Genomic DNA, 24,765 nt, shown 5'->3' with positions numbered 1-24,765 from the left:
GAATAGTGTTGAAATAAAATGACACAATTGTGAAGGATTCAAATATTCCAAAAGCTCACCTTACTTCATCTAAACATGTTTCAATCGCGTTTTATCAACACAAAATGCACAGGTTTATTGAATATGAAAAAGTTGTGTTGATTTAACTCAGTTGTTTAAGTTTCTGCCAAAGCAAAAAAGTTGTGTGCAACTAATTTCCACTATTGAATGAAATAAATCCAACATGGCCTGTTTTTTTAGTGTGGGGTTTTAAGGTTTAGTAAAGTTTGTTTGTTTGGGTTTTTAGTCTTTAACTCACCAACAATAGCAACCAACATAGCAAGGAGGTCTGGCCTGGATCTGGTATCAAGCGGGCACTGCTGGCTGACTTCTGGCATTTTAAGACGTATGCTATCCAGATATGGGGCAGGCCTGGCATAGATGGCACTGTCTATGTGATGGGATGCCATATCTGGCTCGATTGTGGTTTGGTTTATGTGGCCCAGGCTCATAGAAAACAGATCTAACCCGGATCTTGCATCAAGCTAGCATTTTCTGACTGGCCGGTGTCTATTTTAGTTAGAAGACACAAATGCCATGTTGCAATACTATACTGCCATGGTAGCCAACGTTTCAAATGCAGGTTTGACAGGTTTGTGAGTGTACACTTTATCCAAAACCTAGTGAGGGTTTACTCATGTTTACCACTGGGTGGCTGTAGCTCAGGAGGTAGAGCAGGGCACCTACTGATCGGAAGGTTATTGGTTTGATCCCTGGCTCCTCTAGTCTGCATGTCAAGAGTGTGAATGTGCATGAATGTAGTTAGGAAGCACTCAGTTTAGAGAAAGTGTGTGATTGGGTGAATGTAGCATGTTGTATAAAGCACTTTGAGCAATCTGCAACTGGCCCATGGCTGCACAAGTCTTACACATGGCCCTCATACCACAAAGAATGGTGGCCCAGATCAGTTTTGCCAGAGGTAATCCACACCAGCACAGCACCACCTGTGTGTCTGCAACTGGCCTCGTTCTGGCCCATGTGTGGGCCACAAAAGGGTCGGCATTCTTTGCGGTATGTGGGCCAGATCCGGGCCATACCAATTTTGCTATGTGGGAAACTCTACAGCACTATTTTCATATATCTCTTCGTGTCTTCATCATTTTCTTCCAAATATACCTTTCTATCATGTCCAGTCAACTGAATTCACCACAGGCAAACATATAGACACCTGAACTTTTTCCAGATTGGGAAAAAAAAAATTTGCGTGCAGTCAGACCCAGCTATTTATAAACTATTTTAGTGATCCCGCCATAAGGTTTGTCTTGTTTGTTTCTCAATGCATACAAATTGTGTTGCAGCAGAAATACTGTCAAATCCTGCTCTCTTCTGGTTAAAACTAAAATTGCCAAGAGCCACTTCTCTGGCTTTCACTGTGCAGGAGAAAAAAACAAAACAAAGATTGAAGCCCTGTTTAGTCATACCTTTTTCATTCTGGGACACTATTAAAATTGTATTAAAATCTCTACAGTACTCCTCAGTTTTACAATTTTACAGATACAGTAGCAAAATATTTAAAAATTGTTGACATGACTGTAAGACTTGCAGTGCAGAACTATAATTAAAATAACACAGCTACAAAACCATTATGCCATTATATAGATAAGTTATACAAAATAGTACACACACCCATCATCTTCTTGTTGTTTTCACATGTCCTGATGTCTGATGTTATCATGATGCACGAACAGACCTATGAGCAATACTGGTAATGCTGGAGCTAAATGTTTACTCGAGTTTATGCCACAGCTTCTAAAGGTTTTGATGATCAATCGCCAACACAACACTGATGACCACACTGGAAACATCACACAAGTTTAGTGTTTGTAATCTATATGGAGAACGATGCTTTATTCTACAATACGTTTGTACTAAAAATACTGGAGCAACGTTTCTGGACACCAGCTGTATTTGTTAATTTTACAAAGAGTCGGCCAGACGGTTTGAATAGAAAAGATAAAACATTTCAGTTTCAACTCTTCTGTAACAGAAGACTGGCAGTGACCCATTGTTTGTCAGTGGTGCTAGTTTCAGTAGAAACCTGGACTGGAAACCAGACTGAGGAAGTCGCCATGAGTGACGAAACTCTTCCCCCTCTGAAAACGCAACGTCCAGATGAACAGAATCTACTTCATCTGAAAAAAAAAACAACTTTTGTTCACTCCCTGAACTGCAAGTCCAAGCAATATCAGATACTACACAACATTTCTGATGAATTTGACATTACTGACATTTATAAGCAACCTCTTTCATTTAGAATCACTCTAAAGGCCCACATTTACATCTCACCCTATTAAAGTGTAAATACTCCATAATTAAGTCTTGATGTATGCTCAATCATCCAGGTAAGTAAATCCATATTTTTTTTCTGACCAGTAAAGGTTTTATTTTAAGTAATAAAACCTTATTGATATTAATACATTTCTATATATTGATACAAATGTAACAGTCTGGCATTGACTTACAACAGATCGACAGCATAAAATAAACAATTAATTAAAAGCTAAAAACTAGTGTTGAAATCAGTGAATTTGGATGTCGCTGTAACAGGTTTGGTGGGTGTAAGCTTAAAACATCATAAACAGGTTAGAGATCAGCTGTTGGAAAGTAAGTGTAAGTACCTGGGCCAGCTTTTATGACCTTACAGGTGAACTATGTCAACTCACAGCACTCCCATATGAACTCATTGTCTTTTGAGACTAAACCATGGGAGGGCACCGCAGTGTTTGTTTTTCTTATTATTGTGTGGAAGTTTTTCTAATGACAGTGGTGTAGCATATACCTCACATACACCTCCCGCCTTTTACTGGAAAAGGAGTTTTGTAAGGAAGAACATTTGAAAGTAAGGTTAAACTGTGATATGTATTATTGTTGGGTCTGCCTTAAAGTATAATGCGCCTTGAGACGACTGTTGCTGTGATTTGTATAAATAAAATTGAATTGAAATAAAAATTGAATCAAATATAAAAAAAATTACTTTTATAGTTTATAGCAGTTAGAAAAGTGCTTTAAACTAAAGTCATCTACAGTAAAAAAGAATAAAAGTAAAAAGAGAGGCACTTAAATATTAAACATTTCAGTAAAAATAAGCTTTTCTTTTATTTGATTTTGTGTGCATCTTGTTACAAATAATAATGTTTGCCAAAAATCATTCATTGCTTTTTTAATAGGGTCGCAAAACCAGTCACCATGACTTCCTTCTTGTGATTTCTTTTTGGTATTTTTTTTCAATATCTAATTAACACATTTATTCATCCTTGAACTGCGTCAGATCTGTAATGATATAGCTCGTGAGTTTGATTGTATGTGTTTTTGCATTCTTGTGAATATCTGAGTGATTGTTTCCGCTCAGGGCTTTTATGTGGTTCCTGATGTTTGGGTTCATCTGTTATAGCCTTTTTGATGTCGTTGTGTTTTGTCTGTGTGATTTTTGTCTTTCTGATCTATCTCTTTTGTTTTACTTCCTGTCTTCCTCATTCACTTCTTGTAAAACCTCAGCTTTCCCCGAATTCCTCCTTTCCTGTAGCTACTGTGTATTCTTGGATTCTGTGATTTTTTTCACTGTGGACCTTCTGCTATCCATGACAGATAAAAATGCTCAGACATATAAAACTACCCATCCGCCCCACTGTGTGTTATTGTAATAAACAGATTTTCTGCTCGGTTTGTACACTTCCAATATGATAGTCACAGTGTGCTCTGTACAAGTGTTCATGCATTCATTTGATTTTCATATTCAAACTAGTTTCATAACTTTAAGTTTAACATTTTATTTGTCAGTCTTAACACATTTGCGTAACACACAAAAGACTCCCAGTTCAACACCAGTAGAAGGCACACACTTCTGTGAGGGTTGTATCTCTAATGGCATCCAGTATAAAAGTCTGTGTACGCCCCTTGCAAATAAAGGAGCAACCGAGAGACGTTTATGGAGCATGAGCTTCCACCAAGTTAACGCAGACGTTATCAGTAATACCTAAAGTATAGATAAGCAATCTAATAAATAATTTTTGATGGAGTGTGGAGGTCATAAAACTCACTATATTAAAGACTTTTTCAAAACCAAGGACGCAGTCATTGTGCTTCGACATTCAAATACCACATAATGAATTAACTGAAGTACAAATACAGCGAGCCATAGATAACAAGAAAGATTTGACACTATTAGCAGATTCATTTACTCAGTGTTTAGTGCTTAAGCATGTTCATGTTTGACATTTTGTCTCATGTAATGAGATGTTTGATTAAAGAGGGGCAAAACAGCAGGAAACCAATAATATTCATTTATGCTGCTAAGCAAACTCTGGGTGGTTTGAGATGACTGCTGTGAAGCTGCTGTGCTTTTAATAACTTTGAAAACATAATCATTTGATTCTTTCTGGGAAATTCTTCATAGCAATGACTCTTGCTTTACTCTTCTGCTACAGATGTAAGTCAACATATTCATCAATGCTTTGCTTCAGGAGCACCTTAAAGCGATGCTCTCACCAGGCTCTTTGACAATTATAGAGCTTTCTGTAATACAGGACACAAAATATCTGATTAGAAACCCATCATAGACATCTGTAGTAACAATGTAGTACCATTTATTAACTGTTTTTACTACCAGCATACTTAGGCAAAATCAAAATAAATAAATGGACTTCCCTGAACTGGAATAAACACAGTGGCATCATGTCTGCAGCAGCGACATCATACATTTTGCATCTCTCAGTCTGTATATGCCATCAGATCGGCGGCCGCAAGCAGCGCTTCCTGCATATTTGGGGTGCACAGATGATGTTTACATTCTGTGAGATAAAATCACTGAATTTCATCATTTACTTGTTTAGATAATGAAACCTTTAGATTGTAAAGCTAAAATGAAATGACTCAGATGTGTCAACCAATTTATCTAGCAGACCATTACATGGGGAAACCATTTGAATACAAGCGCGCCGATCCACACAGGTGTGCACATGGGTGTTCACTATTCGTAGACTTAAATCACACCTTTCTTGGCTGCTACTTCAAAGCACATTGTGCGCTGTCTGTCCTGCGTGCTGCACAACAACATTCAATATTTAGTATTTACTGCTGTTTACACTTAGCTAGATTAATGCGATGGTGTTGTGTATAGTATGTTGCATTGTTTTTTTTGGTTTTTTTTTTTGCTTGTTTTCTACTCTTTTTCTCTCAACAGGTGATCCCGGAGATATTTTTTCTTCCCCCCTTTTTCACTGTCCCTCTCCCCTTCTGTTTTTCTTTTCCTTCCTCTTTCTTTCTATCTTTCCTATCCCTCACTCATGTCTGTCCCGTCTGTAACAACTGAAAATAAAATAAATAATAAAAACAAAGGTCGATCAAATGGACCAATACGGCAATGCCATGATGATCCATTTGGCAAAATAAATCCATTGGGTATCCTTGTTGGTCCTCAGACAACAATTCTGACGGCTAAAGAACCAAATGGGACAGGCGGAAAAAAAATAAATAAATAAATAAATAAAAAAAAAAAAAATAAAAAAAAAAAAAAGATGTGTCAACCAATTTAAAGCAAAAACAAAAAAAGAAAAATGAGTACAATACAATTTTAAAAAGTGGCATCATCGTACATCCTCCAGCAAAATTTTTGAGCAAAAACAAGTCTAGATGTAAAAGAAACTTTTGCAACAACTGCAATCTTGTAGACCTATCCCTCCAATTGTTGCCACACCTGTTCGGTTGGCGTGCCAAGGCAGAAGAAGGTGAAACTGATATTAATAAAAAAAGTAACTGCCTTTTGTTTACTCTGAAGATTAATGGAACTAAGCCATATTCGTGGGACAATGAGAATAGCCACAGGCATCTTCCCTTATCTCCATCTTCTTGCTGTTATGTAACAACATGTGATCAACAACGTTTATTGCATATGTGTTTGTAAGAGATTGCAGACTGGAAAAAAAAGCAGCCTATTTGCGGGGTGAACAGTTTACTTAAGATTTCGGAAACACAAATGGTTAGTTTCTCTGTTTTCTCATACACTCAGCAAACAACTGAGTAAATTTTCACATACTGTTGTGCATTGCTGCGAGTAATCTGCCTGGTTGTCAGTTTATGATAATCCATAGATAGAAGAATGCCTGTGTCCCTATGATGCATTATGAGAATCCTAAATACCCACAGTAATGATGCAATACCTGCTGTTGTAAACACACACTTGAAAGAAAAAATAAACTTGTTGGGGCAGCTGTGATAGAATCAAGTCTCAACTTGATGAGATCATTTGTGCAACAACAATGATTGCAAAACTTTGTGTGACAGTTTAAGTTTACACTGTTTTTCCATGTGAAGAAATCTAGAAATCTCTGTGGGAGTGGAGGGAATACAGATATATGAATACTGATCTTCCTTCTCAATACCTATTAAGCCATCAAACCCATACCCATCAAAAGAATTAATTATATAGACAAGTTTAGCCAACATCCTGCTTTCCACAGGTCATCCTAAGTACAGAGTTAAAGAATTCAGAGAATAAATAATCGTAATTATGTTGTCACACAGACACTTCACACAAATAAACGCCGCTGAGCCTGACATTTACGAGTGAGCTCTAAACAACAGCTCAGATTGGTTCCTTCTTTGGCTATGTGTGGAGCCTGCCAGTGATCTATGATAAGGGCCCAGCCTCCCACATGAAAGGCTGTAGGTCATGAGAAGATGAGGAATTGTGCCACTCCAGCTGGCACTGCACCTTGCCCCACCTCTCTGTCTGCAGCTGAGCTACAACAACACTTTACAATGAAAACATTTTTTGTGGTATTAGGGTGCGGGATGTTTTAGTGTCTTATAAGGACGAAGCATCTTTCAACGCACAAAAAGTTCCATTAAAACACAAGAGAATGTAAAGTGCTGCTTATGTGCGATAATGCACCAGTGTTTATGTGGCAATTTTATTTATACTTATAGTCAATGACCTGCATTTTGTGAGCTATGTCAGCTATGTGAGCCACTATTTTATGCATATGTGATATTGTCACACATATACAACTGCTCTACTTCTCATTTTCTCTGTCTGTTAACGTAATGACCTCCTGCCTCATTTCCTCCTTTCACCATCTTTCATAAGTACCAGAGTCCTGCTTCCGGAGGAGTGTTGAAACAGTAATGAAGGAAAGCACAGAGAGTTTCCCCCATGAAAAGCATTTTTGGCATTTGTCCACTTGGAAAAAGAAATAAACTTTTTTCCCCTAAACATTAATAACAATGCTGATAAAACATAAATATTCCCTGGATACTTGTTTCTTCAATTACATGGTGAAGCGGGTACTCCACTGGTGAGGGCATCCTGGCTACTTCATTTACACTGCTGTAAAAAGTGAATTGGATGGGCCACCAACTGTACCTGTGTTCCTGGCATGTCTCCAGAATCACTACTGGATAATCCACCATGCATATAATCAGCTTTAAGGACACTAAGGTCTGAATAATCACTGTAATTTTTATTTTGTAAGTTATAAATTAACCTGGCTGATGGGAGCACAAGGACATTTTCCAATGACTGAGTATTTTGGGGGGGGGGGGGGGGGGGGGTTTGTTTGGTTGATTGGTTTTCCTTGAAGTCAGGCGGACAGTTGCTTCATGCTGCATTGTAAAGACTGGGAACATTCCTGCAGACATAACCGTGGGTCTTTTTGATCTATTAGAAGCAAACTCAAGATGGCACGAACCACCAGGAACTAAAAGGATTAACCTCTGATAGCAAGAGTTAGCAAAAAGGAGATGTCTGAATCAAGTCAAAGTCAAGTCAAAGTCAAAAAGACTTTATTTATCTCCAAGGGGCAATTAAGATAGATGGCACCTTGCCAACCATAAAATGCACAACATGAGGAAAGTGTGCGTGTGTGTGCTAAGTGTTCAGCCGAGAGAAAGTCACCCGGTTAGGCAAAAGTCAACAATCTTGGGTCGACGTGGGTGGCCTTGAATGAGGGGGGAGAGAGTCACAACACAGTCTTCAGCCCAGTGTCTAGACTGCTGAGTTTATAATGTTTTTATAAACAACTCTTCATTTAATCATTAGTTATTATTAATCCCTGGTTCTCTTCCACAGTGTGCCTTTGTCTTGTTTTCATCCCATCACACCCAACTGGTCGTGGCAGATGGCCACCCCTCCTTGAGCTTCATTCTGCCTGTTAAAGTTGAGGTTTCTTCCTGTTGAAAGGGAGTTTTTCCTTCCCACTGTCGCCAAAGTGCTTGCTCACAAGAGGGGTCATCTGAGTGTTGGTTGTTTTGGGGTTTTTGTAATATTGCCTTACAATATAAAACGCCTTGAGGCAACTATTGCAATTTGACGTTAATAATAAAATAAAATTGATTTGAATTGAAATATTGGAGCTGCATGCTAACTATACTAAGCGAACATGGCTCAGTTTTTCTCAGTTATGCTTGTGCAAAAACTCCAAAAATGAAATCAGCCTGAGGACTGGAGACTTTGAGGAAGCTGAAGAAATCTTGCCTTTGAAATTTTACCTCTAAGAGGTGCTGTTCAGACAAACATGTTTGTGGCTTGTAAATATTGTACTGTCTCGGAGCACACATGATCTTATCTATGTAAAACTGTGAGAGGTCACAATTCAACAGTGTGTAATGTCATGTCTGGTTAAATAATACCTACAAACTTTGTTGAAAGGTTTAACATTTTTCTCACAGGTCTCATATTTTCTTCTAGTCTTCACCATAACAAACACACTACAGTGAGTTACAGCTGATGGAACGGGAAACAATGTCATAGCTTAACAATAGACTTCCCTGAAGTCATATCAGATCAAGTTTCCAGATGACCGCTTGTAGGTTATTTATTGCACCTATTTAAAATTTGCTACCTTTTCCCCAGATAACCCCACAATGCATCTACCAACCTGATAATCTTTTGACTGATAATAAACTCAGGCTCCTTTCCACAGCTTGACTTGTTTCATGTATAAGGGAGAAAAAAGGACAACCCTCTCTGGTGGATCTTTTAACAAGTAACTGATACTGCTACCACAGAGTGACCAAAAAACAGCTGAGTTTAAGTTGAGGACGCTTGTATATTTCTTCATAAGTACACCAGTCGCTTGCCTTACAACATAAAGTGTTACATCAGTTACTCTGAAATACATATGATGACACATTTCATGGTAGACGTCTTACCGTGGAAACTTGAGCAATACTCAGGCTTTGCTTGGAGCGTTCATAAAAGGTCTGTCAGACCTATTAGATCTCAAGCTTTTGAACTTGCTATGCATGTTTGTCTAAAAATACAGGTAAGCTTATCTTATGTTAGCTTGTCTTTTCAAATCTTCCTTGTCATGTGACTTCAGGAAAAACAAGGCCTTATCACACTTCAGATAGCTTTCACAGACAGGTCCCAACGATAAGACATGAAGTAGGAATGTAAGAATGTTTGGACGTTTTTTCAGGTACCTGCCATAAGAAAACTGATTTAGAGACATGAGACTTTGCAAAGTCTGAAAGACCTCATGGGAGTTTTTTAAACCAGACAATACATGTTTTACCTGTGACACTAATCAATGTTTAAACGAATGGTCTTGGCTTCGTGGTTACACATTGATACCTCTGCACTGGAGAGCTCTACTTCTCAAAGTATTTATGAAAGTATTAAAGAATACAGCAGGCTGTATGAACATGTGCTGTGTACAAAAGTCCAAAAATCTGTTGGCAACACACTTCGGTCAGTGCTGTTTGTGTTGCTTCAACTCTGCTGTTATTATTGCTACTTATTGTATTGCAGATTGTTTACTCAGAGAAGTTTGATACAGGAAACCATTTTCACACCCACATGCTGGTGAACAAACACACTGGGAACATTAATGATTTAGCTTAAAAGTGTAGCAATATCAGCCGAACAAATAAAACCATGTTACAAAGTAGTGTATCAGCTCACTGGCCTCTGCCTCACTCTGTTAAGGACATTTGTGCTGGGATAATTAGTTACAAACCCCACAGAAGTTGGATGACACAACTTGTTTCACTAAATACCCAAAAGTACTTTCAGTTAAATGGAAAATTAAACAGCCAGAGCTTTTTATGTTATAATGGTAAGATATTTTTATAACCCCATTTAATGTAAGTGTGGTTTTTCCATGCACATCAGGTCTATTGTCATCTCCTTCCTCTCTCCTTCTTGTTTTCTCTGTCAATGTTCCTGCTGAGCTCCTCCGTCATTTCCTTGTTTCCTTGTTGACTCAGAGTTTTCCTCAGGGAAAACGTTTGGTTTGCTTAGAAAAAGATAAACTTTTTTTTTCTTTGACAAAAAGAGTGGCAAGTTGGTGTCTTTTACTGTGGCCTTACAGCAAGAGTTTCCTGGGTTTGAATAAACCAGCCATCTGGGCTTTTCTGTGTAAAGACTGCACGTCTTCCCTCTGCCTATAGGTGTTTTCCCAGAGTTCAAAGATATGCATCGGGTTCGGTTAACTGGTGATCCTAAAATGACCACAGGTTTGAATGGTTGTTTGTTTCAATGTGCTGGTGATGTGACAGACAGCAGTGTAGGGGAGAAAGTGGCAGGTAAAATATTTTTTTAAAAAATATAATTTTGTTTTGATATAAATATGATGTCCAAATGAAGTTTGTTGTTTTGAAAAATGCCCAACTTGACTTTCATTTCCATCACAGGAAACAGATTTTCAACTTGAAAACTTTAGCTACTGGATACATTTCAGAGTCAAAATTTAAGCTTTTTCTCCCCTCAAAGGGACGGAGATGGTCATTGGTTCTGTTTGTTTCTTTGTCTGATTGTCTGTCTGTTTGCTTGCTTGTTAGCAGTCTTATGTCCACAGTTTTCAATATATCATTTTCACATTTTGTGTGATTATTGATTAAATAGCACCTGATTTAATTGTGATGAAAATCAGGTCAAGGTCACACCAAAATATACAAACTTGTCCTGAATATTTTATTGATAATGCCACCATTAGGGACAATATTGCTGACGGACTTTAACAATTATTTTGCATTGATAGGAATCCTAACTCAATGTTTCTAACAGCAGTGGAGGGAAAAGAAATAACTGACATCGTAAAAAAGTGTAAATACAAAACTTCCACTGATTGTAATGACATTCATGTGAAAATTGTCAACAAGGTCAGAAGGGATCTGAGAATCACTAACAAACATCTGCATCTTATCATTTCAGATCAGAAAAGTTCCAAACAAAATGAAACTACCCTGAGGGATGTACTGTCTCTACACTCTGCTCCCCCGGTGCTGGATTGATAGCTGCCCACTGCTTCACTGAGTGAATGGGTTAAATGCAGAGGACTAAGCAATTTCCTACGAGATTAATAGAGTATGCATTATTATTATTATTATTATAAAAGAATAAACTGAGTACTTCTCGACAACATCCTAAAACTGTTTTCTTAAAGGGATGGAGGATAAAAAAAAAATTTAATTTACAACATTCCTGTGTTTGTACAACATGTTTTTGCGTCTCTGTATGTGGAGTGAAGCTGTGAAACAGACTGAGTGAGGAACTTAAGCAATGTCCCAGCATGTCTGTTTAAAAAGCAGGAAAGAAAATGTGTTTTTTGCAAAGTACAGGTGAGGATTTAGGGCGTTGACCAGGTGCTCTCACTCACTATCTACACACCATGTGCATATACATATATTTGTACTTATGATAAGATGCAGGAAGACAAAATGATGATTATTAGTACAAATAGTAGGAAGGGGGGGGGGGGGGGGGTTAAGCAAGTTTATGCTTCTATGCTTTTGATTACTCCATTTTAGAGATGTTATTTATTATGATTTTTTTGCTGTTTACCTTATTTTTTTAATTATTCTCTCTTTCTTTCTTTGTTGTTGTATTATTTTAACTTGTCCAAAATAAAGCAACAAAATACAAATACAAAGACAAATTTTGATTTTAGCCACCATGAGCAGCAAGATTTTGGGGTGCCAAAGAATTGAGTAACCAGCAAGGACCAAAAAGTCCATCCAGGAGATGTGACTGAAACAAAGCAGTACTGCATTACTTGCAGTACTACACTCACACACCCAGCATTGTTTAAAAAATGTATTTAAAGTTAGGTTTTTTGTTTTTGTTTTTGTTGTTGTTGTTGTTGTTTTTATTACATTTTTAAATTAATTTCATACTTTTAAAGTTGACTTCTACTTGGTCAAACATGTATATTGTGATTCTAAGATCATTTAGAAAGGAAAGAGTAGTTTATGTGAAAAGAAGCTTTGTCTTTGTCAATGCCACTGCTGAAAACTGTCTACCATCTGGAGTTCAGTGCTTTATCAAAACGTGATCAGAAAAGTGTTTGTATACCAATGGTACATCTGTGAGTGATTTCCCTTTTATCTGCAGCTCTTTGTGTTTCCAGTATTTATAAATGTAACATAACACTATAGCAAGGAGGGGAAGTGAAATAAAAACCACCTTGTTTAGTAAGCCGTCAGCTTTTACTTTGCATTGTGGACATTTCACACGTTTAAGCACATTTTTTTATTCGTCAGCCAGATGATTATTTAATCAAGCCTCAAGCGTTAAAAAATTGTAAAAACAAAACAAACGCTTTTTGAGTACAAAAACATGAACTTAAGTACATGTCTAAATATTTAACCACTGCTTCCTAATCTACACAGTATTATTAAGGGAGAAGTGCATGCTCAGTGGGCATTTGCAGCAAAGAGAGCATAAACTGTAAAGAGAAAGGCTTGTTCAAAGTACTATGTATAAAGTATGTGAGAAGTAAAAAAAACATAACCAGCATGATCTTATCTGAACAGAAACAGATTGCAAACAAGATAATCTTGAATGCATCTTTGTAACACCCACACAAACCCGCACAGACTATCAATGGCTTGTGTACGCCTGGTGCTTTTCCCAAGTCCAGATAAATGGAAGGGTTATAGACAAGCATCTGTTAAAAACAGTGCCAAGTCAAACATGCAAAACCACCAACTATAGTGGTTCAGGGAGCAGCAGAAAGAAGTTTTTATCTTTAAAGTGGAGACCAGAGACGTTATTGTTAATGGTAATGTTTTTGTTGCTGGGGCAATAATTGACGGTTCATGCTAGATCACTATATGTATGTTCTTTTGAAATTTAAGGAATGACCAAGAAAGTGACATTATTTTATCTAGAAATGTGTGCAACATGAACAGGAACTAGTAAATACAGTCTAAGAGTCAGCAAAAAATCATCCCAAATATCGGTCATCACGCAGAAGCCTTTTAGAACTTTTAATCATATTACAAAACAATAATGAACAGATGTCGTTCAAATAAAGCGAACTGTAAAGAAACTTAAACTTTATTTGTACTTAACAGATCAGAGCAAGGTTTATCTACACCTAAACTGGAGTATAAATTCACAGATTTAAAAACACAGTATATACAAAACTTTACAGGTGATTGTTTAACATTTTTGGTAGTAAGTGTTTCTTCTGATTCAAAGTTGAAAGTAGAGCTTAAATTAGGATTGCTTTATTGTTAAGCTCGTGTTTTTTTCATCATAAAAAATTGATGGCAAATTATTGACTTGTTGGTGAATGATTAATCTCAGTACTGTACCAGACTTCCTGATAAGACTTTTTGTACAAGCTCTTATCTGAAGAATAGAATGAAATCAAACTTTTACCACCAGAGTTTGCATGGATTGATTTCACAGTGAACTTGACAAAAGTTGCATAAGCAGAGTCACGGCTCAAACAAAACTAATATAGTGCATTTGGCTTTTAGAGACCACATACCACATATTTCACAAGTGACAGGTGCTAATCATGTGACATGAAATTACCAGTGGTGAGAAAAAGGATATAAAATTTCCTACGTCAAACTGTTCCCAGTGAGTTAAGAGGAGTATGACTTAAACTTAAAGAGATACGACAATTAGAAAAAACACACAAAAAAGCAAACTCCTGAACAAAAACACTTAAAAAATAGCAACAAATCCTAGGGGAAAAAAACAACTGTTCCTTGTGAAATAATAGCAGGTAAGAGTTTGTCAGAACAACATTCCAGGTAGTGAAATGTTGCTCTGACAAACATCCAGTGTTTTCAGCAATTCAGTGCTAAACAGTCCTACATATCTCATCTCATTGTCTATGTGACATTATTATATTTCATAAAACAATATATTTATATATCTTACACTTGGAAAACTTTGGAACTGTACGAGCACAGTGGTGATTTTTTATTTTTGATGGGATTTGCTAACAGTAAGAATAGTTGTTGCTAACTTTTGGCACATTTACACTTCTCAGACAAATTACTGAGTTACATGGATCAGTGGAAAAGATCAGGTCAGCTAACCTCAGTTAGAGCCACTTAACACACACAGACGCACACACGTATATATATACTGTTCATACAGAAGGATATAAAAACTTGCCGCTATCCCAAAAACATGATTTAGTATTTTCCTTACAACCCTGACAGAACATGAGAAGAGGAAGTGAGAAGAAATGCTGCTCCTGATTGACTACCAAAGGCTACAGTTTCTACATAGACTCAATAAAGTTGTATTGTTTATGTATAAAAATTTCCACAACCAAACAACTCTTATGAAACATCTTGGTGATGTTCCACTTTGAGCCTTGTTTTAAAGTCCCTTGGCCTGTAACATCCCCCTCTCTTATAGTTGATCTTGGCTTGATTCAGCGAGGATGTTGGTTTAAACTCAAGACCTGCTTAAATACAGAGCTTGTGGGAATAAAGATCTTACAGCTTGTCTGCTAAATCACAGTAATATAGGTTATTCCTGGTTATACAAAATGTTTGCAAAAGGAAAGTACAGAGACAGACTGCAATTAGCAAACAAGGGAGTCTTGGCAGTAGATTATTACAGTATATGCATCTGGTACAAGATGCCTCCTGCAGAGAGAGAGAGAGAGAGAGAGAGAGCATTAGAGAGTGAGTGTTTAGACTTTTGATACTTTATGTTCTTGCCCCTTATCTATAAATTGATATATGCCTGCCTGTAAACACAGAAGCGAAGTCCAAGTAGAGATTTTGAGTTTTTCTTACCTCATGACTGGTCTTGATTGATTGGTTCATCTTCGTGAGAGTTATTACCTGCCAAAAGATTTAACATCAAAATCTGAATGAAATCTTACAGTTTGATAATTAAAGCTGTAATAACACAAAGTGTCATTAGTTAAACACAGACAGTCAGACTGATGTGATTTACGTACCTTCCTCAACATCTGTAGGAACCGCATCACAACCATCTAGAAAAAATGATAACACTGTATAAGATTTGACTGTGTTTTACAATGAATGATTTGACAGCTAATGATAGATATAAAACCATAACCATGTTAAACAAGTTCATGCCATGCAAGCATAGAGGGAAACCCAGCAGTAACTATCTGACACAGGAGTAATGTGACCAAAGCAAATAAATAAATAATTCCCAAAGGAAGGGAATGGATGTTCAGTGTAATAATGTGGTTGGGACAAGTGAGAATAAACTGATGGCTATTCAGTCCAGTAACAATATAGATCCTTGTTTAATGACCAGCACATGATTCAAGTGGATTTGTGAACCTTAATCCAAAGGTTTTTGTTAAATGTTTTGTTTGAACCTTCTGTGGAGAATGTAGCCATTTTTATCTCAAAAATATTCCTTCAAATATTTCAAATATTTACAGCTGAAATAACAATGTGCAATAATAATGTCTAATAATAATATCCAAACTATCAAAATGACCAAAAGATTTAGAAAACTTAGTTCTATAGACAAACAAACTTAAAAAAAACAAACAAAAAAAACCAGCAAACAGCGCTTTTTAATATTTCAGCAGTTCTCAGATTCAGGTAGATTAAAAAGCCGATAGAAGGATAAATAGAACCTCTCCAAATCTCTACAGACACAGCAAGTGTTTATCCTTTATAGCAAGTTAGAAAGGAGAAACAAAAGAGCAGTAATAGTTTGTCCAAAAATGGGCGTACCCATAAGGGGTTCTGTAGAGTTCCTCCGAGTCTCTGTCAAAAAAAATGTCACAGCAGTGAGTTCTCCCTGCTGATATCTGTGGCTGTATTTCATCATCTATGTGATGTCTAATAATGGAAAGTATTTTAGACTGCTGTTTGAACTGGTTTAAAGGCTCATTTAAACCAGCACAACAATGATGGGAGTGTATTTTTCCATCCTGAATTACATGGCCTTGAGCATTACAGGTTTTTCTGCTTCACGTTAGCATCATGCTGCACGTTTTTTCCTTTCAGCTTGTATTGCTTACAGGAAGCAGGTGATGAACTCTCACATGGCATTGAAGAATGCTGGAGCTCAAATATCGTATTAAAAACTTTAATCAGTTTCTGAATCTAGTCAAACTAATGGCACCACTGCTGTAATTGTATATTGATAATACAGTCACTGCTCACCAGTAGGGCTGCATGATTATGATCTTTTTTTTTGTTCAATACTAAGAATATTTACAGTTATTCACAGCTATTCATAACTCTGAGTTCCACATGCAGAAATTTGATTAATTATGTAGCCTTATTAAAAATATTCAAATATGAACGACTTTTATTATTATATTTAAATGTATTTCTCTATGTCTCATTTGTCTTTACTCACACACAAATATTTTATTATTTAATCACATACAGTTCATCAAGTCATTTTAATAAAAAAAACCAAACAAACAATTACTCACTTTGAGATCGCCTTTTGTACAACAACAGCAACAGCAACCCTATGATCAGCGAGCCGATAACCACCAAAGGAGCAACTACTTTAGAGGTCACAGGTGACCCGGGGCCCAACATCCCTGAATAAATGAGAAGTTTGAAAAAAAAAACATGAAGTGAGCTCATCTTTAAAAGTACACAGAGTACACGTTACATTCATTCATTCTTACATTCACTTTCTCATTAACAGACACAGGTGTCAGTACAAATTGAACATTTGCTTCATGTTAAAACACTAAACTTGCAGAAGCAGAGAGTAAACAAGAACAACATAGAGGGTAATATTTGCATTATTGCTGTAACTGTGTGACAGATGACAGAACTACAGGTAATGATCTGAGTGGCTGGATAGTTGCCAAGAAAACCTGATAATAAGTTTGCATTTTCAAATTTCATCTTTAAGTTACATTTTCCATGACAAATGAAGCATCACCCAGTCTAATCTGGACTCACCAGTCTGTTTTAAGTTTTGAATTTTTTGGTAAGAAACATATTGCAAACTGTTTATTACTGAAGAGTGTAAAAGACTTACAGCACAGACAGTCTTTCATTTTTGTTATACATAAAATAAAAAATGTAAAATATCCATGAAATCATCTAAATGTAAATCAAAACTCTATTTTTGCTAATTACTCTGTGGAGCTTCTATTTTCTTCTGGTTTGACATTTACAGGATGTTTTTTTTAAAAAAAACATAAATATTACCTACACACATTAGTGCTTAGAGGTTTCTAATTCAGCCCCCATTAAATCTCCCATATGCACAAACAAGATTTAAATTCAGATTTAAATTCTCTCTGATTCCACTTTGGCTGAAATTACTAAACAGTATTGTGAGCAGTAAGATGGTGCCAGCAGGCATAACAACTATCATGTGTGGTGCATAATAGCGTGTCATAAACTATACCTGGAGATTCTCGGGATGATGGTATGTTGGTTTCAAATGTTTTCTCATCCTCTTTGCCTCCACTGGCATTGAACACAGCGCAGGTATACTTTGAGAAAGTGGATCCTCCCAACAAAGACAGTCTGCTTGTGAGTTGAAATAAACCATCGTCTGACTGTGTCACCTCCATTTTAGAGCTTGCTGTCCAGTCATGTTTCTCTTCATCCAACCAGCGAATTGTTCCCTGTGGGTAGCCTCCACGAGACTCACAGATCAGGGTACTGTGTTTTTCTGGGACAATTTTCTCAGGGATGGAGTATACAGTCGAGATACTGTATTTGGCTGCAGAGACGAAATGGAAAGCACAATCACTGAGTTGAACATTGCACCTTGATGTCAAATAAAATTACCTCAATTAAGTATCTTAAGATGTAATAGTCATAGTAGTTCACATGCGTTAAGAAGCTACAAGTCAAACAGTACAAGCTGCTTAAGTAAATGGCTGCAAGTACTTGTACAACTAGTATTTCTAGATATTTCTACCGTCACAATGAAACTGAAAGTAAGCAGACAAGCCTAGAGTTGCTCAAGGGGAATACCAATCTGATTGGCCTGGAAAGTCCCCACATCTCTAGACAATCTTGATTGCTTACAAGGTGTTTAAAAAATGTAAAAACATCCTTGATTTAAAAATATAAAAATGTTTCAATTTTACCTTGGACTTTAAGGTTAGTGACCATGTTGCCATCACCACTGTCTGTGATCACCATGCACTTGTAATCTCCATCGTGTGCCACTGCAGTGTTGGTGATGAGCAGAGATACATTCATGTTCTTCTCATTCCATGATGGTTCAGCAAACCTGTAGCCTCGCTTTGGCTCATCCAATTTCCCTCTTTGAAAACCCAACACGAGATCACCTTCGTCTTCTGGAGAGGTCAGTTTTTTCCAAGCAACCGTACGGATTTTTGGATCAGTCAAAACATCTGTTGATGTTTTGACGACACACTCCAGCAGTGACTGTTGGCCATAGTGTCCCACATTTTTAGTTTTGCAATCCACTTGTATAAATCCTGTAGAAAAAAAAAAAGCAAAATTAGTTTTGAGGTCACATGAATACCAAACACCATTCCATGCTTAAAGTTCTCAGATTATGAATAAACTTACCACTCTTAACTGCACAGATGCAGAAGACAGTGAAAATGAATACAATGATTCCACTGGAGGCCATGTTTCTTTACCTGAAATGACAGTTAAAATTAACAGTTATTATGTGGTGATCAGTTTACATCTGTTTTATGTCACAGGGACCTACTTCTATGAATAAAACGGTGAGATGCAAAGCACATTTAAGTGTAACAAAGTCCTGAGAAGATGTAGCCCATCAGGTTGGGGTGGTGCATGTGTGTGAGGGTGGGGGGTTGGGGAGCGGGGGGATAACTACTAACACTACCCTGACTGAAACAAACACCATCTGCAATAAAATAGCAAAACATTGATCTAAAGGAAAAGGAACACAAAAACACATTCATTATCCCACTCAGCAAAAGTATTTCTGGGGGAAATTCCTGCTCAAAAACAGGAGTCTGCAATTTTTACAAGTGAAAAAAAAAAAAAAATGTTTTCTCCTGCCCATGTAATATCATTGTTCATTTAGAGAATGATGACTGAACTTAACGGTAGAGAAATTCATAGCACTAAACAAGGTAAAAACAGTCTGTAGAGTACGGAGTCTGCTTGTTTGAAGTCATTCATTTTCACTGGCATGTTATTACGTAGGTTTTGTTAGTGGGCAAAGGACAGAAGGAAAAACAGTCTTTAAAACCATATAAAGCTTTTGTGCTCACTGAGTGTGGTTGCTCATGCTTGGTTTCTTTCTTTATGCGACATGTATCACATGTTTTCACTTTTGTTCACAGGAGCCATGCTCTACGCTGGCTGTGAGAAAAAGAAAAGGTCACCATAGGTTATGCAAACGCAGCGACAGGAGGTGGATGTGTCCACAGTTTTATCATGACTGGGAAGACGGGCCTAGCTTAGTGTTTACATTGGCGTAAAGTAGTTAAATTAATTTTATTACCAAGCTGTTACTTATCAATCCTAAAAATCTGACACTTTGTAAAAAAGACTTTTCTGCAAAATGAGCTCATTTGTCAGTTTTATTTTTATATTAAACACTCCTAGCTCCTTAAAACTTTAAGCTACCCTGATTATAACAAACAAAACAAAAATGATAAAAATACATAGACATTTATTTGTTGTTGAAAAGAAAGCTAAATTGGTATGTCATCTCAATTTATAAACTGAAAACTAAACTTTCCTTCCAGCATAGGATATTATAAAGCACCCATTAATTAATTTATTTTTATATAAATGGCTCCATGGGAACTGGGATTTTACTGAAAAATAGGCTCAGTGCCACATGTTTTTGTAGCTAAACATCGAGTGACTACAGAATTTCCAGAATTCTTTCAACCTTGTCTCTAGTTCACTGAGATTTCTCAATGTTTTAACAATATTGTGACAGTATTTAACAAAATCTGAGAATTCTTTGCTATTTAAAGACTTTCCGTGTGGTGCACCAAACCCTCTGATATTTACTTTGCATGATTTTTACCAGGCAAATTCTTAGCATCAAAAACTTCTCCAGTCTATGGTGACCCTTTAAAAAAATAGGATGCTGTTGATCTTGGATTTAACATCCATTTCTGACACTGGATGAGAGATGGGTAGACCCTGGACAGGTCACCAATCTATTGCAGGGCTAACAAAACATACATGACTTTGGATTGTTGGAGGAAGCTGGAGTACCCGGAGAGAACCGGCACAAGCATAGAAAACATGCAAATCCACAGAGAAAGGATCCAGTCAGCTGATGGATTCAAACTTGTAACCCTTGTGCCAACTATTGTGCCGTTTCATCGCCCTCTTTCAAATGTGGCATTTAAATGGTTTGCAAATATAATTCTGATATAATGCCCATTCATTTATTTTCTGCGGCCCATTCGGTGGGTTGAATTTTTAATGGGTCTATAAATGAGGAGTCATACTGAAAGAGAAAGTGTCCACTCAGTTTTTCTTTTTATTTCAGCTGAAACTGTGCCACATATTATGACCACTGCGATTAAAAAAGCAAAAGAATATAAATCGATGTGTCATTTTCTCTGGTTTTCTTCCCTCCAAAGTGTTAGCGTCATGGATCGCAAGTTATAGAGGAGTCAGCTCAGCTGCCATCTCTGCTCCTTGGTTTGCCTATGTTTTTGTTTATGTTCTGTTTTTTCCTGTATGCATCCTAGATTAACCTACTTCATATACACTTCACAAAATTCAAGTGCAATGCATTACAGTTTTGTACAGAAATGCTTTTTTAATTCTGAAAGCAGTTATGGCTGTGCGGCAGAGTAAGAATTTCTTGAGTGCAGCTGGGAGACATCTGCAGGCTCCAGATGAGCATTAATTAACTTCTCCACATCCTGTTCATGCAACTGAGACAACAGGTCAAAATGAAGTTTGCAAAATGTCACGAAGCCCGAGGTCACAGAATGCAGGATACAGAAATATTGATATGATCCTGATATGTGCGTTTATTTTCTTTCCTTTCCTTCGGACGATACTGCCCTGAGAGTCTGGCCCGTTTGTATGATATCTGTATTGACACTGCTGTGTCAATCTATTATTCAGGCCCCTCACGTTGCCAGTTGTTTCCGTTCTTTTTGGCTTGTTTTGCCTCTAGTAGCTAGATAAGTTACAGAACAGACCAAGAGAAATTGTGGGGGGTGAGAGCAGGGAGATGACATGAAGAAAGGCAACAGGCAACAACAAATGATCAACACAAAGTTTTCGGATTTCATTCAACTATTTTTTCCATGGACCTGTGACCGAGACAACACGTCCACACACTAATGTTAGCCCAATGTTTGTGTCAATTGTCAACCCACAACCTCGTTCTGCAGCTGGCTGGCAGCTTCTCTCTCACAGACATATATGTACTTAGACTTATATTTAGCGCACAGGTATAGTCTAACTCTCACTCCAGGTCAGCACATTATGAGTCTGTCTCACTGTATGTATTTACTGCCGTCACAATTTCATGATTCATGATCACAGCACAAAAAGAAGCATTTCCCTTACATGAGTAATGAGAGGCACATTTAGTGGTTTATAGGCGCTGATTAAACTGGACTGCAGCTTCTGGCTCAAAACCGCACTGCAGTTCCTTTGGACACAGTCAGAAACAGACCACACTGTTCTCTGGCTGTTCACAGGGGTACTACACTAACTAAGCTTGATCTACAACAAAAATGCACAGACAGAAGCACTATCGTGGGACAGACGCCAGTTTGTTTGCATAGAGAATTTGAATGTAACCTGAGAACAGCGACAACAAACCAGCGAATAATCCTTACAAACTGGAACTTTGAACTTGAACTTTGAACACGTTACCTGTAAATATTCTCTCTCTCTCTCTCTCTCTCTCTCTCTCACACACACACACACACACACACACCCACACACACTTATATATGTATATGTGTCCACATTCACAGGACAGGGTCACGGACATAAGTCACGGTCAACAAACTGTTGCTGGTGTCGCTGTTCTCAGAAAGAACAGGTCACGCGCACACACACCACATACGAAACCAACAAAACAGCTTTATAATTTATATGTATATTATATTACAATTATAAGGAGATTTTCACACAAGAGTTTATCACAAGACCTCCCAGTCAGAGACAGAGACTCGGTCGGCCGCGTTTCTCCACGTTGGCTGAGCGTAATACACAAACCCGTAGGTTTCGGTTGCCTGCATCTGTTATACATCGAGGAGACATATAAGTCGTAAAGGCCTATTTATACTGCACGAATATAAATGACCGCAAATGATCGATCATGTTCAACTTACATTACACGCTCCTCTTCACCGGAGATGTGATGCCTGGACTGGGTTGTACAGCCTTAACTGACCCGGAGGTTTTTAACTTTCACTTTCATTCTGAGTCAGAAAAAAACAGGACAACCCACTGGCTTTCCGTCGCCTCTTGTTTTACAAGGAGCAGACATTTCTTTTGTTCAATAAAGAATTCTAATGTATTGTCAGCAACGTTAACAGGAGGCATTAGCACTGGATTAGCTTCAATCCACAGAAAAATGTTCGAATTTGGGCATTTTAGCAAAATGAAAGCTTTTTCATTCATGTTTTTTGTACAGGCCTAGATGAAAAGGATAATTACGGAACACTTTTTATTTAGAGTATAGCATCAAGTTAGTTAAACATCTGAGATATTGTTCTGGTCAGTTAATGAAATTACATTATCTTACAGAAGTGAGTACAGAATTTACATTTTTTGAGTAACTTTGATGTCACCTTAAAATACCTCAACATACAGCCATTAATGTCTAAACTGCTGGCAGCAAAAGTGAGTACACCCTTAAGTTAAAATGTCCAAACTGTGCCCAAAGTGTCAATATTTTGTGTGGCCACCATTATTTTCCAACACTGCCTTAACTTTGTTGGGCATGGAGTTCACTAGAGCGTCACAAGATGCCACTGGAATCCTCTTCCACTCCTTCATGATGGCATCATTGTGCAGGTGGATGTTAGAGACCTTGCGCTCCTCCATCTTCCATTTGAGGATTCCCCACAGATGCTCAATAGGCTTTATTTGTGGAGACATGCTTGGCGAGTCAAGTACCTTTACCCTCAGTATTTAGCAAGGCACTGGTCTTTTTGGAAATGTGTTTGGGGTTGTTATATCATGTTGGAATACTGTCCTGTGGCCCAGTCTCTGAAGGGAGGGGATCATGCTCTGCTTCACTATGTCACAGTACATGTTGACATTCATGGTTCCCTCAATTAACTGTAGATCCCCAGTGCCAGCAGCACTCATGCAGCCCCAAACAATGACATCCCACCACCATGCTTGACTGTAGGCAAGACTCACTTGACTTTGTACTCCTCACCTGTTTGCAGCCACACACCCTTGATACCATCTGAACCAAATAAGTTTATCTTGGTCTCAGGTCTCAGGTCATCTTTATGTGACGTAATCTCTCTTTCAGATTCTCAGAGAATTCTTTGCCATGATGTGTTAAACTTCCAGTAACCAGTATAAGAGAGAGAGTGAGAACAATAACACCAGATTTAACACATATGTTCCCCATTTGCACCTGAGACCTTGTAACACTAGTGAGCCACATGACACCAGTGAGGGAAAATGGCTAATTGGGCACAATTTGGACATTTTCATTTAGAGATGTACACACTTTTGTTACCATGGTTTTAGGCAATAATGGCCGTAAGTTGAGTTATTTTAAGGTGACATCAAATTTACAGTGTTATACAAGCTGTAAACTAACTACTTTACATTGTATCAAAGTGTCATATCTTCAATGTTATCCCATGAAAAGATATAATAAAATATTTACAAAAATGTGAGGGGTGTACTCACTTTTGTGAGATACTGTATCAACAGGCGCACTAGAGGGGCAACAATCTGACAAGGCCCAAGACATGAATGGTTTTACAGATGGAGGACTGACATTTTTTTCTCAAGAGCATAGAGAGAAAGTCCAAGAAAGGCAGAACACCTCTGTGGCATGATGGTTTGGTCCATCCATCGCCAACAGGTTGGACCTAGAGGGTCCTCCAGGGCATCCATAGTGTTTTTAAGAATTTTCCCTCCTGTTGTCAGCAGTTCTGACCTGGGACAAAAATTCTCCTGCACTGACAGACATGCATACAAATACTACAATACACTTGTCAGCCGCATCATTTTTTCCACTTTGATTTTCGAGGCGTCTTTAAATTCAGCCCTCTGTAGGCTGATAATTTCTGTTTCCATGATATGGCATCCTTTCGTTTATAACACACTACCCAGTCCATAACATTACATTGAAACCTGATGTGTTATCAGAGTGTTCATTTAGTTTCTTGTAACTTAAAGACCACATGTGGTGCCTGGTACTTTTTTGGTATTTCTAAAGGCTTTTATTCAATGCAGTCTGTTCAATTCAATTCAATTCAATTCAATTCAATTCAATTCAATTCAATTCAATTCAATTTTATTTATATAGCGCCAAATCACAACAAATGTCGCCTCAAGGCGACATGTGTTCAGCACATGTGGTCAGAGTCACATAAAAATAAGAATGCAACACATCAGACAGTC

General features: G+C 37.6%; 1 protein-coding gene across 2 annotated transcripts; it reads right to left on the bottom strand.

The window, feature by feature from the left end:
• Positions 1 to 13,235: 13,235 nt before the first annotated feature.
• On the bottom strand, positions 13,236 to 22,606 carry LOC146516706 (tapasin-related protein). Of its 2 annotated transcripts, XM_085163801.1 has the most exons (9): positions 22,500 to 22,606; positions 18,760 to 18,833; positions 18,309 to 18,665; positions 17,615 to 17,935; positions 16,674 to 16,787; positions 15,961 to 15,993; positions 15,201 to 15,236; positions 15,034 to 15,081; positions 13,236 to 14,880 (listed from the first exon to the last, which is right to left on the bottom strand). In XM_085163801.1, exons 2-8 carry the CDS (start codon positions 18,821 to 18,823, stop codon positions 15,035 to 15,037), a joined length of 972 nt encoding a protein of 323 aa, XP_085019927.1. In that variant the 5' UTR covers positions 18,824 to 18,833; positions 22,500 to 22,606; the 3' UTR covers positions 13,236 to 14,880; position 15,034. The 2 variants fall into 2 exon arrangements, with proteins under 2 accessions (XP_085019927.1, XP_085019928.1); XM_085163802.1 differs by lacking the exon at positions 15,961 to 15,993.
• Positions 22,607 to 24,765: the final 2,159 nt, after the last annotated feature.

Source organism: Neolamprologus multifasciatus, chromosome 6 (genome assembly GCF_963576455.1).
Source record: "Neolamprologus multifasciatus chromosome 6, fNeoMul1.2, whole genome shotgun sequence".
Classification (NCBI taxonomy): domain Eukaryota; kingdom Metazoa; phylum Chordata; class Actinopteri; order Cichliformes; family Cichlidae; genus Neolamprologus; species Neolamprologus multifasciatus.
Note: the sequence above shows the minus strand (reverse complement) of the source record. Positions and strands in the feature narration are given on the sequence as shown.

Excerpts from the sequence above, each read along its gene's own strand:
- LOC146516706 (XM_085163801.1), bottom strand. The coding sequence starts at position 18,823 with ATGGCCTCCAGTGGAATCATTGTATTCATTTTCACTGTCTTCTGCATC. Across the intron at positions 18,666-18,759 it reads CATCTGTGCAGTTAAGAGTG|GATTTATACAAGTGGATTGC; the intron begins GTAAGTTTATTC and ends TTTTTTCTACAG. Across the intron at positions 15,237-15,960 it reads CTCTACAGAACCCCTTATGG|ATGGTTGTGATGCGGTTCCT; the intron begins GTACGCCCATTT and ends CATTTTTTCTAG.